The sequence below is a fragment of the Lepidochelys kempii genome, chromosome 1, assembly GCF_965140265.1.
Source record: "Lepidochelys kempii isolate rLepKem1 chromosome 1, rLepKem1.hap2, whole genome shotgun sequence".
NCBI classification, from domain to species: domain Eukaryota; kingdom Metazoa; phylum Chordata; order Testudines; family Cheloniidae; genus Lepidochelys; species Lepidochelys kempii.
In genome coordinates, this window is record NC_133256.1 from 273,638,274 (window position 1) to 273,659,011 (window position 20,738).

Below are 20,738 nucleotides of genomic sequence, written 5' to 3' on the forward strand. Positions count from 1 at the left end.
ATTAATTTTGTTTGGTGACCCCCTCGTTCTTGTGTTATGAGAAGGAGTAAATAATACTTCCTTATTTACTTTCTCCACACCAGTCTTGATTTTATAGACCTCTATCATATCCCCCCTTAGTCTTCTCCTTTCCAAGCTGAAAAGGCACAATCTCCTTATCTCCTCATATGGAAACTGTTCCATACCCCTAATCATTTTAGTTTCTGAACTTTTTCCAGTTCCAATATATCTTTTTTGAGATGGGGCAACCACATGTACATGCAATATTTAAGAAGTGGGTGTGCCATGGATTTATATGGGTATATAGAGAGAGACAATATGTTATTTTCTGTCTTACTATCTATCCCTTTCTTAATGATTCCCAACATTCTGTTAGTTTTTTTTTGACGACACTGCACATCGAGTGGATGTTTTCAAAGAACTATCCACAAGGACTCAGAGATCTCTTTTTTGAGTGGTAACAGCTAATTTATATGTCATTTTATATGTATAGCTCCATGCAAATTTTGATAATGCTGTCAGAAATGAGATGAGTTGTGTATCATTCCAAAGACCTTTCTCCAACAAACACAGTGTTACCAAACATGACAAGCCTAGAACAATTGCATGTGTGTATGTGTGTGTGTATAAAAATTTTGAGCAAATATTTGAAAAACAACTTTTAAAAATTATACTTTAACACCAGGGATGCATTGCTTACATTAAAAAATTGGCTCTTTGGTAATCCTAGGGAAGTTAGCTTTGACAAACATTTATTCATGAAAATCATCATCAGTGTCTTCTCCATCTAGGGTGTCACTGCTAGACACAGTATCACACTGATCCTCATTGAACTGCACTTGCACAGCTCAATACAAGGCAAGATGCTGGCCAAACATTTGCAGAGTCGTGAGCACCTGGTTTTTGCACACGGACATTTGATTAAATGAAGGATTAAGTTTGGAGTGCACATGGTATTTCATTGACAACTAGTGGGTCAGTCCATCCTCCAAGACCTATGCATGCCCAGTAGGGAAGGGTATTTTTGGATACAGTTGATCATAAATCATTCCAGAGCCATTCTATTGCTTGATAATTTGCCCTTTTGATAGCAAATATAAATGCACCCCTTGTATGTGGCAATTTTTCTTCATTTGTCTGCTTCTTGGAAAATATCAATGGAAACAGCTCTGCAAGTGTCATAATGTTGGTGTTCAGATGGTAAACTGGGCATATGAACACCTCCAGTGCATTTCTGACCTCATTAGTGACTGTCTCAGCCATTCAGAGTGAGGAGAGAATATGCAGAAGCTGAATCAAATGCTTTCTAATAGGATAAGTTGGTCTTTCCAGTCAATCTTCCCGAAAGGGCATGGATATCTGGCAGTCCAGTGGCTTTTAATGGTATGCGAGGTAGGAACATATCTCTAAGGGATATAAAGCAATTCTGTTCCCCAGCACAGGCACAAAAACAGAATCTTGTGGAAGTCTTGGGTAGCATCTCAGAGAGAGCACTAGAACTTGTCTCTCCCGTGCAAAGACACAAAGTATGGTAGCACCTCTCTTTGTGGCATTGGTGGGAACTATGAAGACACTCTACTGAACAGTGCAAGATAGCAGCTTCATTATGTCACATGATGACAAAATTCTTCAAATAATTCTTTGCATGCAGGAGCATTTTTTTCCTGTGAGGGATATGGCTAGTTCATCCTTCATGTCAGTATAAGACAGTAGTTTCTTCATTGTGACATTGGGAATGTTTGTAGAGTCAATGATTTTTGTATTGGACATGCTCAGGGTGTCAGAGCATTTTGGAGACTGTGTTATGCCCACAAACTTTCCCTCCCCTGCTCTATGACTTTGATTGCTCTGTTTTCGTGTTTAGGACTTCATCTGAACCAAGTGCACAGAAAGGAACTGGTGACCTTTTAACAACCCAATATCTTTTCAAAAATCCTCCCATATGTCAGGTCAGATTTTTCTACACCTCATTTCAGTGAGATACCAGGCAGTCATCGCAGAATAGTTTGCTAAATCTATAGCAAAAAAAGTGTCTCACAAAGTCATTTAGCGCTTTGGCATGCAAATTCAAATTATCAGTCCTGACAGTTCAAATAAAGAGCAGCAAAAGACTCAACCATCTTCATGTACTGTCACACCACAAAAGTTGGCTTTGTCGCTGATTTAGCCTCATCAGATTCCTTAACCCATTCTGCGATATTGCAGCTCTTCATAGTATGCAACAGATCATTGAGAGTGGAATATACACTGGATGTGTGGAACTAGTCTTTCAAGTCCTGTACCCTTTGGGAAATGGCTGCAAGCAAATCAATATGTTTTTCAAAGAAGACATCCAGGTAGCATTTTTGAAGGGCAATGAGTGTTCTAGTGTGTACTTCAATAGAACATCAAAACTTTTTCCTTGCAAGAATTTGGTTCACAATACTGTCCCTATAAAAATCCCTGAGATCTCAGGAATACCAGTGCCATCATCAAAGCAGCTGATTGTGTGTATTGCTTTAAAGAATTGCTGCAGTTCTCTAGGACACAGATGCCATCATGAAGATCATCACAGGACATTATCAGCTGTTGAATAGGCCTATAAAGGTCCATGTTTAGTGTCACAACACATTTTGATTCAGTTCCATAAATATACTTGTTCATAATTTCCAGCTGCATAAGTCGAACTGAGTCATCAGTGAGGCTTGCAGATATGATTGCAGGATGCATACATGAGTCTTTCAGTCTGGCATCTTGTGTAGTGCCAAGTTAAAGGCTGACCCCTTTGTATGTCTCTTTTCATGAAATGGTTTGATATGTATGAAATGGTATGGGTGTCTAGATCATTTGAGGGTACATCTATCTCTTCAGCTGAAGCTGTGCTCAGTGATTTTTTTTCACCTTTAGGGTGCATCTCACTTTTGCACAATAACCAAGTGAGGTCAAGGATAGTGAATGTAGAAGACTCTTACTATAGTCAGTTTAACTGCTTCAACTTCATTGAAAACTAGATTTCTTGGCTTCAGAATGTTTGGACCTTGGTAGGAAAGAAAGTGAGTCAGGAAGACAGGAAGCTCCTTCAAGGAATGGTTCTTTGCTTTTCCAGAGAGCACTTGATGATGGGACTGGTCCTCATTAATAAACTCCGAAGAGTAGACCGTAATTGTAGCAGGAAGGGTACCTTTGACATTTGCTGTATCTTCAAAGAAGTCTAAGTTATCAGCTGCACAAAATATAAACCTGTCCTTCCTGTGGTCTCAGGGAATGAATACCCTTCATTCAGTTCCATGTGGCAAAGAACCACATTTGCTATTGCAGTCTCCATGTGGACTATTTTATAGTCACTGGAGAACCTGAAACTCTGCATAAGCTGCTTGAGGATTTTGTTTCAGGTTTTGGAATGAATTGTTAACCAACAGCCATCTGTAGTGGTAGATTACTCACATGTGGCATAGTTGTAATGTACGTGTTGTAAACCTGTCTTTCACTCAAGCATTCATACATAAGGATTTGCGATAAAATGGCCTCCTTGTGCTCCTCCTCCGTACTATCCTGTCTGCTGGTGCTGAAATCACTGTGGCCACTGATACACCACTTAAAGAAGTGCAGGTCTCATGGTATTATTTTTTCATGTTTAGCATCAGCTATGCTCCCACAAACTGCAGGACAAAATGTTTTTCTGTAAAAATTTAGCACCTGCAAATAGTCTTCATATTACTGTTGACATCAGCACTTTCTTCCATTTTTGGTAGCACCACACTCTTTTTCGCAGGTTTTAGGGATGTGTGCTGTAATTCATTTCTTCAGATAAGATTGCTAAATAAATGTCCATGTTCCCCAGTTCATCTTCAATAAGTGCTTTAACTGCCTTTCTTCTAAGCATTTTTTCCTCTTCAATCTCATTGAAAGCACATTTCTCTGTACTTAGCCTCTGCATCAGCTATCACCACCACTTTTCCCTCCATTAGATGCATCTGATGAAGTGAGCTGTAGCTCACAAAAGCTCATGCTCAAATAAATTTGTGAGTCTCTAAGGTGCCACAAGAACTCCTTTTCTTCTTCCATCTATTAGAGTGTCTGCGAGGCAATTTGTGAACTCAGCTGAGTCACTGTTTGCAGTAGTAAAATCAGTATTTGTTTCTGTTGCTTTTAGCTTTTTGATGCAACACATTACATACATTGTTGGTGGAGTGCTAGTTGTGACACACAATATCATGTATTCCTGTCTTTTGGGTCAATGCACCCACTTTACTTTCTATACAACATTCTCACTAAAAGTGACTGCTTCATACAGTTTATCACCTGTCTCATGTTGAAACTGCTTAATGGATGCGTTTGGGCTTACAGCTTACCACAGAAGAAGCAGGTGCTCTCCTTGAAACACATTCTATGGGACCAAGTATAAGGTGAGTCTCACCCAGCGCTGGCATGTGTTCCAGCATCTTCAACTTTTTCCTGATGCTCGATGTACTCCCTCTCCAATCTCGCCAAAGTCAGTTTATGGGTGTACTTATGGCATGTAAGGTGCCACTGAGCATTGTGTTTTGCCAGGTCCCCCATGGTGATATTCTCAAAAGATTTTAGTTACTAGTTAGTACTCTTTGTCTCCCCATCGATGTCTAAAAATGATCAAGACCTAAGTTAAAAACAAGGATTTTGTAGTAAATTACTTTGGAGTTCTCAATTATTTTTGTAACATATATTATGTAACAATGTGCTTACTGATTGCAAATGTATTCCAGTAATTTCTGGCTGGATGCTGTCATCTTAACCCATGACCCATTACAACTCCTTTGGCATAATAAACAAATCTGACAATCTGAACTGTTTTTTTTTTTTGTTTTGTTTTTTGCTGGTGATGTCAAATCAACTTGATGTACCCCTTCCATTTATCTGTAACATTAATACAAATAATCAGGTTTCATGTTCAAAACATTACGTGATAACACAATCAGTCAAAGGCCACAATTTAATGTTGTGAGGGGTGCATGTTTGACATGCCTGTCTTAAAGTATCATTTAAAAATGTTGTTTTTTTTAAAAAAATATTTTTGAATAGCTGTCTATATAATTTTTCCAGGTTTGTCATGTTTGGTACCATTGTATTTGTTGGAGAAAGAGTTTTTGAATGACATGCAACTCAACTCATTTCTGATGACACTGTATTATCAAAAATTTCCACCAACTGGAAGACTGTAGCTGGGAACCGGTGGGGAGGGGCAAGAGTCCCCCCGCCACGCCACAGACGGTGACACCAATGAAATTATGTTTCTGTAGATTCTTACAAATCAAATGGCATCTCATACCTTTCTATCATTAACTAGCCCATAGAATCACATACATTCCCAGACTGTGTCATAGGCTACCTAGTCTTTCCTATGGGTTACCAGTTGTCCCTTAATATTCCACGTCATTTTAAGTCAAGTAACAGGAGACATTCTGGATTAACTGCTTTTTGTTTGTTTGTTTTGTTGGGGGAGGAGTTACTTTTCACAAACTTTTGTAGAAATGTTTTAAAAGTGTGAGGGATGTCAACCTACATTTCTATTTTTTCTCCAGAAGTCAAAATGCCATGAAAATGACTTACCTTGTGGCTTGGGTAAAACAAGGGAGTACTGGAAATTGCAACAAATATCACTGGTTATAAAATATTGAAATTCTTGTTCTGCTTGGCTGCCTACACGTTTAGGAATTGTTTTCCGGGATTATATCTCAAAATACTCTTTGTTCAAGATGATTTTTCCGCAACCCTTTGGCGCTACACATTTTGTACATACTGCAGCACACATTTTTCCTTACAAGTCTCCTTCCTTTTTGGATGCATTATTAATAGCAAAGTATTATAATGCACTCTGTCCCTGTGGTATAAACATAAAGATACTGTAGCTTCATAATTGAATTTTCCATTAAAAATATTTCTCTTCCCTATCCCCAAAATAAAATAAAATCTGGTGTGAATATTTATTGAATTTTCAAATAAAAAGATGTAGTTATATTTTGCTGATGCTTACCAATATGAATGACTCTGCTTTGTACATTTTCTAGAATAAAAAAAAATGTTTTAATGAAAAATAAGTGGCACAAAAGAAGTTAACTACTGGTGAGATTAGCTGTGCTCATTGCAGAAAAATGTACTAATCTAAAGCAGCATATTCACAAAGGGTTTGTTTATGTATGTATTTGCATTTTCTGATGTCTTATTAGTGACTTCAGAGGAAAGCTTCCAAAGGATTAATGGCTTGCTTTTGCACAAGTTCTTTATTTATCATCATTAACAGGCCTGTTTGAAAGAGGTGTTTTTTTTTTTATGGTGTAATGTATCATTTACTGAAATTCTCTTTCTGGCAAGCTGACAAAAGTAGCATATTAGATGTTATGCTGTCTTATTACATGGCTTGATTCTAGCAATCATTTCCAATTTGTTGGTCTCAATGCAGGAGGACAGAAAAGAAGAATAGTGTAGCGCAAGTCTTAAAGCTCTTCCCATCATACTGATCTAAGATAGGATAAAATGTCTGGAAGATCTTACTTTATAGCGTTCACTAGACATGTCTGTTGAAATAATTAAGTTATCCATGAGAAGGGTTTTATAGCTCGTGTTTGAGAAAAGCTTTTGTTACAGAAAACAAACTTCCCAAAGAATGTTAATTGTGAATAGCACCACGATGTCATCAATTGTAATATATTTTTTAAAAAGAAGTTATGTGAAGGGTTAATGTCTAGCTATTCCACCTGGAAGCAAGCGGGGCACACCCTGACTGTTTCCTAGAAGCAATGCACACATTGCTCTATCCAAGGACAAGGGCTAGATATGAACTCTGAGAACTTGATTGTTTGGACAGCAACTGTGGGAGGTTTCTTTAGCCTGGGCTCAAGGCCTGAGAACCAGGATTGTAGTAGATAGAGGATGGTAACTAAGCATATGAATCAACGTCATACATTCCTTTGTGTAGCAGTGTGTAATGCTTAGGGGGAGAAATATAATAAAAGGAGAAGGTGGAAGGCAGGGGGGGCAGAACAGCCCATCTCCGCTGACCAGCCTGTTTGCTTGCATAAAGCTGTGTTCTGTCTCATCACTGAACCGCAACAACTGGCGCCCAAACGTGGGGCCCTCAGCACTCACCTCGCCCAGCAAGGGTTTCAGACGCGTCACTCATCCGCTTCGTGGATCCCGGTGAGTATTTTTCATTGTGGTAAGTATGGGAAGCTCCCTCTCTGCTTTGCAAGTGCAACACCTCAATGAGCTGCAGTATTTGCTGCGTAAGGCTCAGCATGACTGCCCGGCTCGAGAACTCACTCTCCTGCTACAGGAGGTGCGTGCCAAGTGCCCGTGGTATCCTGAAGCTGGAAGCCTTAAGCTAGCGGACTGGGAACGATTGGGCCAGACATTGCACAAAGAGCCTCGGGCACCCGTGCAGGCTTTACATGCCTGGCACCTCTGCCGCGACGTGGTACAGCGTGTCACCTCGGACAGACCCTCCCTCGCGAGGCTGGTGCTCTCGCCGCCCCCGTCCGCCCCTGCAGCCATCCCCCCTCCTGGCGATGCGACACAGCGTGTCGCCTCGGAAAGGCCCTCTTCAGCACCAACAGAGGAGCTGCCGATCCTGCCACCCCCGTCCGCTCCTGCAGTCATCCCTCCCCCTGCTTCGCCCCCAGTGCCTCTATGACCACCGCCTCCCTGGCCTTCCCCACCGGAGCCGGTGTGTGATCACCCTCCCCGCGTGGGGCCCCCCGGAGAGTCATCTGCATCTGCTCAGAAGCTTTCGCTGGTGCAACAAATGGTTCACGCAGCGAAAGCTCGATCAGATCTTACAGCAGAGGAGCTGGCTGATCTGGTCTCCGTTTGCCCGGTGACCTGGCAGAATGATGACCAGGGCAACCCCGTGGGCACCTGGACCACTCTGCCATACTCGGTGGTTAGAGAGGTAAAGAAAGCAATTCGTGAATTTGGCCTGACTAGCACCTTTGTGCGTGGTCTCATTGAAGGGATGGGTACTGGGTACTCCCTAATCCCTGAGGATTGGAAAACGCTGCTGCGCATGATGTTGTCACCCAGTCAGTATGTTATTTGGCTTAGTGAGTATCGGCAGATGGCAGAACGCCAAGCCCAGGTATATAGAGAGCAAGGTATCATTTATGAGCATTTGGCAGGGGAGGGCCAGTTTGCTACTATTGAGATGCAGTCTCAACTCCCTCAGGCCGTCTTCCTCATTATTTCCACCTGTGCCCAGCATGCTTTTAAGAAGGTCCCGGATTCAGGCAAGCCTACCAAAAGCTTTGTCAGTATCCGTCAGGGTGCCTTAGAGTCCTTTTTGGATTTTACCAACAGATTGCAGGAGGCTATCCTCCGACAGGTGGATAACACTGAGGCAGCTCACGAGCTCCTGTTAAAATTGGCAGTTGAAAATGCAAATGAGGATTGCCGCCGTGCTTTCCAGGCAGCACAAGTCTCTGGTATTTTAGAGCTCTCAGACATGCTGCGGGCGTGCCAGAACATTGGCACACAAGCCCACAAGGCTGGAGTTCTGGCCCTCAGAAAAACTGAGGAAGGAGGGGAAGCGCTGTTACCGCTGTGGTAAGGAGGGTCATTTTCAGCGGGAGTGCCGCTCATCTAAGGCACCAGCCCGACCCTCAAAGAAGTGCCCCAAGTGTGGGAAAGGTTATCACTGGGCTAATCAGTGTCGTGGCGGGTCGGGAAACCGCGCGACGGGTCCCCCCCAAACCCAGGGCCAAACAGGGGTGTTTCCTACTCAGGCAATAGCTCCTCTGCCTTGGAATCCGTAGACTCTATGAGGGCAGCGACTGCTGGAAGTGCAGGGCTTGATTTGATCATGCAGGAGGACACTGACTTTCGGCTGCCAGGGGAGGTCTGTGCCATACTTACACAGGTGACGGGACCTCTCCCTGCCGGCTTTGTGGGTCTTGTTCTCCCTCGCTCACATGCTGGGAAACAGGGCTTTTTTGTCATTCCAGGGGTCATTGATGCTGATTACACTGGCATTATTAAGGTTCAGGTGTGGACTCATCTTCCACAGTCGCTCCCGCGTGGACGGTCAATTGCACAGTTGATTTTAGTCCCCTATCAGGTGCCAGCTGCCGAGGATCGAACTCGGGGCGGAGGAGGCTTTGGATCGACGTTGTCTCACTCGCCATCTCACAGCGCGTCTTCTCCACTTGTTGCTCTGACAATGTCAGTCCGCCCCTCGAAACCTCAGTTAACACTTCTCTTAAATGATGTTCCTTTTACAGGGCTGGTGGACACTGGAGCTGACGTTACAGTGATTCGTGATCTGGAGTGGCCGGTTAGTTGGCCTACGGTTCCTTCTAAAGAGTTGTGGGGGATTGGGGGTAGCAAACCCGGGCGCCAAAGTTTGTCTTGGGTCACGGTCTCTAAACCAGGAGGCCGTGCCCTTGCTACAATCCGCCCTTTTGTGCTCCCTGTCCACCTCAATATTTGGGGCCGTGATTTACTTACAAAGTTAGACACCACCCTCGATATTAACATCTGATGGCCCAAAACCCTCCCTCACCCACTGTGCCCTCCGCCTTACCCTTGGTATGGCAATCCTTAGAGCCTGTATGGATTGACCAGTGGCCCCTCCCTCTAGAAAAGCTAAAAGCACTTCATTCACTTGTGCAGCAGCATTTGCAAGCACAGCGATTGGAGAGCTCCACCAGTCCCTGGAACACCCCGGTGTTCGTTATTAAGAAAATATCAGGTGCTTGGCGGCTGTTACATGATTTAAGGGAAATAAATAAACGCATCCAACCTATGGGCCCCTTGCAATTTGGCTTACCAAATCCAAATTTAATTCCTCAAACCGATCAACTTTGTGTGTTAGATTTAAAAGATTGTTTTTTTACCATCCCTCTTTGCCCTTAGAATTGGCTGCTGTTATTTTGGCCTTTCAACTTTTTGCTGATTGTCCCTTTAATTTAATTGTGGATACCCATTATGTTTATCAGGTAATTGATCATTTACCCCTTGCCCTCATTACCCCTCAGGTTGATGCAGACCTCCTTCACCTGTTTTTGTCTTTACAGCATCTTCTTGCCACTCGTCATTTCCCTTACTTTGTTGCTCATATTCGCAGTCATACCCCTCTGCCTGGGCCACTCACTGAGGGCAATGCACGAGCCGATCGCGCGTTGCGTGGTCAGGTAAATTCCCTTTTTTCTGACCCCATTGAAAGCCATGCCTTTTTTCATCAGTCTGCCTCTGTTTTGGCCCGGCAGTTTTACATTCCTGCTGATCATGCACGTTCCATTGTTCGTTCCTGCCCCCACTGTGCTGCTGCTGCTCCTACTTTTTCTTATGCCGTTAACCCCCGAGGTACCGCAGCAAATCAGCTGTGACAAATGGATGTTACTCATGTGCCACAATTCCGCCCCTATTCATTTTTACATGTTTCCGTTGATACTTATTCAGGCTTCCTTTGGGCAACCCCACAACGTGGGGAAGCCACTAACAAAGTTATTCACCATTTGCTGGCCTGCTTTTCTGTTATGGGTCGCCCTTGCCAAATTAAAACAGATAATGCCCCAGCCTACTGCTCTGCAGCCCTCTCCACCTTTTGTGCCCGCTGGGACGTCCGTCTTAAACACGGAATCCCTTATAATTCCATGGGCCAAGCCATTGTTGAACGTGCCAATCGCACACTCAAAACCTTGCTAGATAAACAATTAAAACAAGGGGAGCTGCATCTCCGAACCTTAGGAGACATTCAACAACAAATGTATATCCTCTTGTTTACTTTAAATAATTTAACACTGAATGCAGATCAGCAGACCCCTGCGGATCGGCATTTTCACAAATCTGAGGTACTGGAAAGACCGCGTGTCTTTTACCGTCAGCTGCCCGATCCACAGTGGCTGGGCCCAGCACCTCTAATCACTTGGGGTCGGGGATATGCTGCTGTGTCTCTCCCTGCAGGACCATTGTGGGTTCCAGCCCGGTGTGTGCGACCGGCACTTAAACAACATGGCATGGCACCAGGGGCTGTCGAATCCCATACCAGAGTTTCAGCTGACCTTGGAGGAGACCGTGTTGCCCCCCGAGTCGACAACGGCGGGACGGAAACGGAGGAGGCGTAGCGTCCCAAGCCAGCCCGTGACATGGGGAGCAGTAAAAGCATTGGTCGCCACGGCTCAACGAAAACTGGCAGCAGATCAGCAGCCAGAAACTCCTAAGACTTTGTTTGTGGCGATTCTCGCCCAAATCACTGCTAATTCTGTGATGATTGTGTGCCTTTTGTGCCTGCTATTTCTTGTAGGGGTTGGCTCGGAAGCGCCTCCCCCGTTACAAGCCCGAATGATATATATATAACATATGGGAAAGATTGGCTTCAATAGCAAATGTTACCCACTTTTGTTTATCTAATTCTGTAGCAGCCGGAGATTTGTTAGGTACATGCCTTATTCCAGTATGTCATCACCCTGAGGAGATGGAGAATAAGACACTGTTCTCTGCTTATGCTAATCTTTTCTCCCAGTACTCTAGCATGGCTAATTGGGACCCGGCCAACTATACTCTGCCTCGCACGGCTATATCCCTCCACACACCGTACCCGGCCGGGGCTCACAATGTCACCTGTGCACGTGTAGTTAACTGCACTAGTACAAAGGTGCCCTTGGGCTGTCAAAAAATTTCTTAATCCCTTTTAAATTGTTCCCATGCTGTTAATGTTTCATATAATTATGGCCATATCATCCTACCATCAGGATGGGTTTTTACTTGTGGTTCATGCACCTTTAATTATATTCCTGCAAATTTAAGTGATGGCACCCTTTGCTGTCTTAGTAGAATGATACTTATATTGCCTTTTGCTGGTCACAATTGTAGTAAAAGAAGTGTACCCCTTTTAGATGATTATATTGCAGATGTTAAGCTTTTGGTTATTTTGTGTTTGTAATCATTGGGCTTATTTTTTTGTTGCTGCTGTGTACAATGTATTCCTTCCTTGTTAAGACTTTGTAAAATTTTTGCCCTGGAAAGCTCCCCAGGTTATGTCCTTGTCTGTCTGGGAGTTAAATAGCATGACAAAACAAATTGGCGGCTACCATGAGATGGCCAACTTCTATAAACAAAAAAAGGGGAGATGAAGGGTTAATGTCTAGCTATTCCACCTGGAAGCAGGCGGGGCACACCCTGACTGTTTCCTAGAAGCAATGCACACATTGCTCTATCCAAGGACAAGGGCTAGATATGAACCCTGAGAACTTGATTGTTTGGACAGCAACTGTGGGAGGTTTCTTTAGCCTGGGCTCAAGGCCTGAGAACCAGGATTGTAGTAGATAGAGGATGGTAACTAAGCATATGAATCAACGTCATACATTCCTTTGTGTAGCAGTGTGTAATGCTTAGGGGGAGAAATATAATAAAAGGAGAAGGTGGAAGGCAGGGGGGGCAGAACAGCCCATCTCCGCTGACCAGCCTGTTTGCTTGCATAAAGCTGTGTTCTGTCTCATCACTGAACCGCAACAGTTATGCCTAAAGAAAACTTGACTGTTCAAAACATTGTTTTAGTTATTTAAGATAATTGATATTTTATTAATTTATTAACATCAGATTCAGTGCATTTAATGGATACATCAGTGAATTTACTATCAAATACCAGTAATTAATAATACTATCCATAATTAATATTAAAAACTCACTGAAAAGCTGTTCATGGAACATCTTGACAGAGGTACTTTTTGCCAAATATATTGAAAACCCTATAAATTAAACCCTATTGATACTGTGAATGTTTGGTCTGTCTCTATTTGCCATTTCACAGGAGAGAGAAATTCTCTGCCATCCCCAATGGTTAGAAAAACAAGGTGCATGAGATAATATATTTTATTGGACCAGCGTCTGCTGCTGAGAGAGACAAGCTTTTGAGTCACACAGAGCTCTTCTTCAGGACTGGGAAAGTAACTCCCAGCATCACAGCAAAATGCAAGGTGGAACAGGTTGTTTAGCATAAATAGTTAGCACATATTGAAAGTGACCATTGTAATTTGTAATATACTCAAAATATCAGCACATACAAACACTTATCTTCTTCAGATGATAAATTTTAAAACATGTTTTCAATCTTCAGACTAAAGTTTTTGCAGGGAAAGCCTAGTCAAGCTGAAGAATTAGAAGATATTACAGAAATCAATATGCTAAATATATTACTGGACTCAAACTTTTGTGACATTTATAAAGACAATGGAATGGAATATAAATAATTATAAATGAGAAATTATATGAATGTCAGTCACACTATTGTTACTTTGGGTAACTATATTTTTGATCACAGAAAAGTATGCTGGGATATAAAATGTCTGCAGATTAATTATTTGTGCAGAGATTTACAAATTTAAATACATTTTCGTGAATCTCTAAAACTGTAATATTGGAACCAACTACTCTCAAAGCCCAACTATACTGAACTGTCTCCCTTAACATTACACTGGTATTCTGTAGGCAGCCTTCCAGGTATTTGCTTTTGACCTATCTCTGACACTTTTGATAAGTCTGTAGGTTTGATGGGGCTGTATATAATAATCCATCACAGGGTACAAGTACAGGAATGTTAAAGTAATTCTTGACATTATCGAGTGGAATCGACTTTTAACACAAACATAAACGCATTTCAGACAGTACTGGAACATTTCAGCTAGATAATGTTTGTACTTTCAGGTAAGAGAAGCACAAGAAAGGTCATGCCTGTTTTGAAACCAGACAAATAACTTTTGAAAACAAATCTGTGACCTAAGAACCTCTTAATGTTATGTACATTCTAGTTTGCTGAAGAATATCATGTGAGGTCTTGTATGAAAGCAGATGTTATGCTGGTCATCTATATCATTATGAAATGTATTATCATTATGATAATGTAATATGTATCAAATGTAGTATCATTATGAAATGTACTATGCTGTGAGTTATGTATCTGTATACCTGAAAAATATGTTCTTAAGCAAGTAAGATAAAAACAAATCACCAAAAGGTGACATTCCTTACACCGGTTCCTCCAGACAGGAGATAAGAAATACATCTCTCTGTCAGGATGTAAATGAAACATTGTAAGCTAACAGAATGGTTGTCCAATTACATATCAATTTAAATGCTAATGAGGAGATGTGAAATCAACAGGAAAGGAGCACACGGGGGAAAAAAACAAGCCATAGGGTTTATCCTGTTCAGGAGTAAAGAAAATAAACTTTTTTGCGGGGGGATGGGGGGAGACGGTATAAGTAGAAGGCAAAGAAGACATTCTGGTATCCCTTCACTGAGGAAGCAAAGGGACAGCAATTTTTTCTTCATGACAAAGGGGTCTCAGTCTTGCTTGGTTGAAAACTCTGATGAGAACTTTGGGTGGGATAAAACTTGTTAGGCAAGAGAGTAACTTCTTAGGTGAGTTGAGTCTCTAGAAAGTGTGTTATGATTTTATTTTACGTGTAACTATTAGTTTCCAATATTCTTACTCACTATCACTAGAACCTCTTTTCTTTGACAAACATTCTTGTTTTCACTGTAAATAGATGTAACTGCTGGTATTAAGCAAAGAGGTGGTCCTCAGCTGAATCTTACAAGCTAGTGTATATACTGTTCTTTTGGGAACAGCAGGTTTGGTAGACTGCTCAGTGAAGAAGAGGCTGGATGCTACAGAAAATGCTCAGAGAGGACTCGAGGGTTGGTATGTGCCATTCATTAACCTGCAGAATGGGAGCAAGGCCTGCAGGGGCATGGAAGGCAGTGCTTGTGTGGCCAGAGACTGAAGGATTCAGGGGGTTGATTCACAGTAGGCACAGACAAGGCTGCCTCATGCTAAAGGGCAGGTGGTGGTGAGGTAGTTCACAACCCTGGCGAGCATCACACAGACATTTAGTAAAAATATGGAGTAAAATATGAGTATGTTTCTAAAGTGATTATCTGAACATCCTTTCCATAGACATATTAGTGAAAACAGGTCTGTGAAAATCAAAAGCATAGTCCTGTTTAAATGACCAGATGTCCTTTTTATTCCCAGAACAGTCTAGTCATTGGAGCCTTAAAACAGAGCAGATGTGCACTATTTCTTTAAATCTGTAGCAGGAACCCAGACAGGATGGGGCTGAGAAGTGTTCTAGGCAGGAGATTTACTATGAAACAAGGAGTCTGTAGTGCAGTCTAGTGCAGGAAGGGCATAGTTTGATCAATACTTGCTTAACTCACAGGGATGCTATGAGCATAACTAATTATCTAGATTAACTTGCCGTGGCAAAAGCCAGCCTTTGGCCTTCTGTGACGTAATTGCTGTGGGAGTGTGGTGCAGAAGCACAAATCACCTGTGACCTACCAACTCCTGCTCTTCCAGAAGCCAGCTGGCATGGTCCAGAAAATGGGCTGGGGTATCTTGTGAGAGGACCAGGTAAACTGGGGTGAGAGGAGCTGATTCAGAGCTTTGATGTTCCCCAGTTAGAGTGTTGCAGTCATACAATGGCCAACTTCTGTAGGGGTGAATTCATCTCAGGTACAATGGCCTCTGGAGACACAAGATGTAATTTGCACCCCATCTGAATCAATGTGTGTAAAGCACTTTGAGATACTTGCATGAATGGTGCTATATAGTTAAAGATTAGAGAGGAGTATTATTATTAAAATGCTGCTCTACTTAAAAACTGTGGCCAACTGAACAAAACAAATTAGGAGCTTCAAGTTACAGAAGTTTTAAACTATTGAAATACCTTATATGTTTTTAATAGTTTCTTATTTTCCAAATGCCTCTTCTGATCCAATCCTAAACCTCTGTATGGAGTATGTATATCTAAAGCTTGCATAGATGTATGATAACTTATTGCTTAGTTGTTTCCCCCCACTAAAGGTTAGCATCTGTTTCTTCAAAACCTGTGAACTTCTCATAATTGCAGTTTCATTTATTGATGGCTTGTTGTTCGTTTCATTTATTCTTCCCAACATTTTGGTTTTTAAGAGAGAGAGAGAAGGAAGAACCAAAAAAACAGTTAGAGTCGGCTTATCTAAACCTGCCATTTGACAATAAGCTGTTCATTATTGGGTTACCATACCCATATTTTGAGGATGGAACATTGTTCTCCACGGGTCAAGAGCTACCATAAGGTCCTCTCTACCAGCTGAGTGCAGCATTGCAGCAGTATGGGGGATCCAGATAAGGAGGGTTAGCAATGAGGTAAAGGAGTCTGCCTTTCTGCAACTCCTCTGGTCGCAACACTTTCCAAGTGAAGTGACTGAAGATGCTACTCCAAGCCTCCAGCTTGCACTGTGACCTTGTACCCTGGCCCCAGGCTGGGGTGGGTGGGTGAATTTCATGTTCCCAGGATAAAGCTTAATTATTCTTGGCTTTATGCACATGAAGTGAATTTTACCCTACATGTTGCCTGTAAGGAAAATGGTTACAAGGGGGAAACATTCGTAGTTTTAAGGTGCAAAAAATGTCAGTACTAGCTTCATTAATATGTCCTATTGGACTGCAAATAAACTGCAAAATGGAAAATAATAATTTGTGAAGTAGGAGGGGTTTTTTGTAGTTAACTGGACACATTTAGTTGGAACAAGGCCATAAAAAAACTATGGCACTTAAAGCCAAGAAAAAGCCTTCTAAATCTTTGATTTTGCCTAAATACATATTCAGTTTTATGCCCTATCCTTTTTTAACTATTTCTTTGGGCTGCCTTCCATTGTCAATGTGCATTTTCATGGCCTGACAACTGTTTGCATTACATTGGGTTCCTATGAAAAAAAATAACTTTCAGATATGTAGTGATAGCAGATCAATTGTTTCTGGAAAGAAATCCAGGTACTGATTGTACAGAAATCAACAATGATTTATGTTGTATGGAGAAGGAATTGACAATTTATTCCATTCAAATCATGTATAGATTTTTTGTTTCTGCGCTACAAATAATCCATTGGTCCCAGCAGAAAAAGGCTGGCACCCGACACAAAAAATCCATTAATTTCTATTGTGTTGCATATCTACGGGGTACTTTACCTTTCCTCCTCATAAAAAATATAGAACTCCTACTCCTTAACCATGTTCAGAATTCCCAGTGCAACTTGAAACCTGTTTTACTAGAACTGCTTATACTGTAAGTATAATTCTTGTATCATTTGAAAGCTAAAATTCTCCTCTTTAGAATCATGTAAAGTAGGTGTCAGGGTTTGAAAAGTGGTTCCGTTAAACATGGTCTTCAATCAAAAGCATTTTTAAAGTCTATGCAGCATTCACAATAAACAAAATGTAGGACAGAGTAAAGGACAGTCAGGGTATGTCCACATTGCAATTAAATACCTGTTGCTGTCAGCTGACTCAGGAATGCAGGACTGTAAAACTGCTCTGTAGACTTTCAGTTCTCAGGCTGGAGCCCAGGCTCTGGCACATCACCGGAAGGGGTGGGGGTCCCAGAGCCTGGGCTCCAGTGTGAGCCCAGACATCTACAGAACAGTTTTACAGCCTTGCAGCCTGACCTCCCACAAGCCTAAATCAGCTGACATGGGCCAGCCATGGGTGTTTTAACTGCAGTATAGACATACCCTTAATAATCATGTATAACATGTGACTCAGACTCCAACATTAATGAGCCTCATGCATTGTCTGCATGTCTTGTGGGTGGGGGCACCTCAGTTCCAGAATCTCATGTCATATTTTGATCTGAAAGCAGATCAAAGTTCACTAAAAACAAGTCTTTCTTGACTGGTTATAATTTAAAAAAAGACAAACAAGCCTGCAGTGATTAACAGAGCAGTAAAGGTCAGATGGGTTTCTCGATATTTTAATGGTGTGTGTCAGGTACCCCCCGGCACACACACATTTGCTTGTTTAGCCTGTTGGTAAGTCATTGTATCCATCCAGGACATTTTAATGTCTTATTAGCAACATATACTAACTTCACATATATTGAAAGGGCTGCTTGACTTTTTTATCCTGCCAAAGAATTTCCCCCCATATTTATGCACAAATATTTCTACACTGGTGAAATTTTTTTAGCAGTTTATAAGCATTCTGATCTATCCAGATTTTTGTGGTTGTGGCTTCTTTGCTTATTATTGTTAATAATAGACAATCACAGTGATCCCTTCTGGCCTTGAGGTCTGTGAATCTGTGATTTGAAACACTTCATAATATCCCTATTGCAGTTTGAAGAGCAAATACTGGGTCAATGAGCAAAAGTAGGAAACAGTCTTTCAACTGCTATGGTAAATAAACAAAAACTGAGGTGGATTGTAGTAGATAGTGTACGTTAGACAAAGGGATGGCTACAGAAACTAGTATGCTCCATGAGATAGGGTTGGAGATCATTGAGGAACTGACAGAAAAATATTACCATATTAAACTGTGGTTTCCCCCAGCTTTTGTGAAGGCTATAGGCACCCACCTATACCACCACATCTTCATTATGCACATAAGAGGCAGACCAATGTGACTGAGGCAAGCAGGGCAACTCCCACGGTGTATTGCAGCAGTACTTCAATGCAGCACAGCACTGCCGAGGGGCACGATCTTGGGGAAGGGGTGGGACAGAGAGGTCTGAAAGAGATGTGCTAACACGAATACTTGGTTAGCAAGTATGAAGAGTTTACAGCCCACACTGTGAGTTCCAGTAGCTGCTGCAGGGCAGTATCCACTGAAACCTCCTGGCCCAAAGGAGAATATGCCTTGATATTTTGTAAGACTTCTGATATATTCCCACAGGACAGTCTCATAAGCAAAGTAGGGTAATATGATCTAGATGAAATTGCTGGTTGAAAATTCATACTCAGAGTAGTTATCAATGGTTCACTGTCAGACTGGGAGGACTATCTAGTGGAGCCCTGCAGGCGTCTGTCCTGGTTCCGGTACCAAATCATTGGAGCAATTTACGAAGGGCCATGGAGGATTCTCCATCACTGGCAATTTTTAAATAGTTTGAATATTTTTAAAGACATGCTCCAGTTCAAAGGATGTTTAGTTGGCAGCCGGTATCAAGCGGAGTGCCCCAAGGGTTGGTCCTGGGGCTGGTTTTGTTCAATATCTTTATCAATGATCTGAATGATGGGATTAATTGCATCCTCAGCAAGTTCACAGATAACACTAAGCTGGGGGGAGAGATAGATATGCTGGAGGGTAAGGTCCAGAGTGACCTAGAAAAATTGGAGGATTGGGCCAAAAGAAATCTGATGAGGTTCAACAAGGACAAGTGCAGAGTCCTACACTTAGGAAGGAAGAATCCCATGTACCGCTACAGGCTGGGAACTGACTCGCTTATCAGCAGTTGTGCAGAAAAGGACTTGGGATTACAGTGGATGAAAAGCTGGATATGAGTCAGCAGTGTGCCCTCATTGCCAAGAATGCCAACGGTATATTGGACTGTATTAGTAGGAGCATTGCCAGCAGATCGAGGGAAGTGATTATTCCCATCTATTCGGCACTGGTGAGACCACACCTGGAGTATTGCGTTCAATTTTGGTCCCCCCACTACAGAAGGGATATGGACAAATTGCAGAGAGTTCAGCGGAGGGCAAAGGAAATGATTAGGGGGTTGGGGCACATGACTTACGAGGAGAGGCTGGGGGAACTGGGGTTATTTAGTCTGCAGAAGAGAAGAGTGAGGGGGGGATTTGATAGCAGCCTTCAACTACCTGAAGGGGGGATGATGGAGCTAGGCTGTTCTCAGTGGTGGCAGATGACAGAACAAGAAACAATGGTTTCAAATTGCAGAGGGGTAGGTCTAGGTTGGATATTAGGAAACACTATTTCAATAGGAGGGTGGAGAAGCACTGGAATGGGTTACCTAGGGAGGTGGTGGAATCTCCTTCCTTAGAGGTTTTTAAGGACTGGCTTGACAAAGCCTTGGCTGGGATGATTTAGTTGGTGTTGGTCCTGCTTTGAGCAGGGGATTGGACTAGATGACCTCCTGAGGTCTCTTCCAACCCTAATCTATGATTCTATTTATTTTGGGCAAGTTCTATGGCTTGTGTAACACAGGAGGTCAGACTCAGTGATCAAATGGTCCCTTCCAGTCTTGGACTCTATTCATTGTTTTGTCTCTTCTGTTTTCAAACTATTTGGTTCCCTTGCCACTGCTATAATCCTCTCCCTGCCAAAACATCAAATATATATACCCAGAGCCTTCAAGTCATTAGTGTTGGGCTCCCCTGAATCCCCATTCAAGTTTTTAATACCCTCCCCCTGTTAGTAGCACGTGAGGTGTTCTCCAAACAAAAAATGTCCTGTCTCTCCCTTATGAAAGACGGTGATCAGAGTAAGAAAGAACAGATTAGATGGCCTGTCTCTTGAGCAGTCTTTCTGGGGCTAGCTCTTTGGGGATTGGCTTATCAGCTGGCCTACTGTCTTTAATTAGGGTCTACCTCCAGCCCCTCCTCTTGGGGAACCCTGCTTTACAGCTGGTTCATGCAGTTTCAGGCGCATAAGGCCTACAACTGTCTTCCTGCTGGCTATCGGAGCTGTAGCAATCTTCTCCAGTGCCACCACTCCTTCCTGTGGAAGATTTTCCTTTTTTAACCTCCCCGACACCCACTTCCCTCCAGGCAGAGCAGGTGTGTTTTGTTACAGGAATGCCTCGTTAGTGCTGAATGAGCCCAAAAGCACTTGGTCTCCTATCCAACAAAGTGAGGGTGTTCAAGCCACAGCCTACGTGCCTGCAATCTATTTAGATATTTCTTGCCACTTTTGCCCAGCGTCACTGATCAGTCGAATAATTGCTCTATACTTATCTGCCTGCATGGTTTTATCTGCTTCTCAATTCCAACCACCAGCTAAACTTCAC

At 42.4% G+C, this 20,738-nt stretch overlaps 2 protein-coding genes across 7 annotated transcripts in view; both read left to right on the forward strand.

The window, feature by feature from the left end:
- The window catches only part of MGAT4C (MGAT4 family member C), a 678,608-nt gene that overhangs the window by 221,103 nt on the left and 436,767 nt on the right, over positions 1–20,738 (forward strand). The gene's annotated exons all lie outside the window — the stretch shown is intronic.
- On the forward strand, positions 8,768–12,542 carry LOC140905054 (uncharacterized). 2 transcript variants are annotated; one of them, XM_073327606.1, is made up of 3 exons: positions 8,768–9,280; positions 10,023–10,139; positions 10,912–12,542. In XM_073327606.1, the coding sequence occupies exons 1-3, from the start codon at positions 8,768–8,770 to the stop codon at positions 11,302–11,304; spliced, it is 1,023 nt and encodes a 340-aa protein (XP_073183707.1). In that variant the 3' UTR covers positions 11,305–12,542. The 2 variants fall into 2 exon arrangements, with proteins under 2 accessions (XP_073183707.1, XP_073183709.1); XM_073327608.1 differs by lacking the exon at positions 10,023–10,139 and having other exon boundaries at positions 10,912–12,541.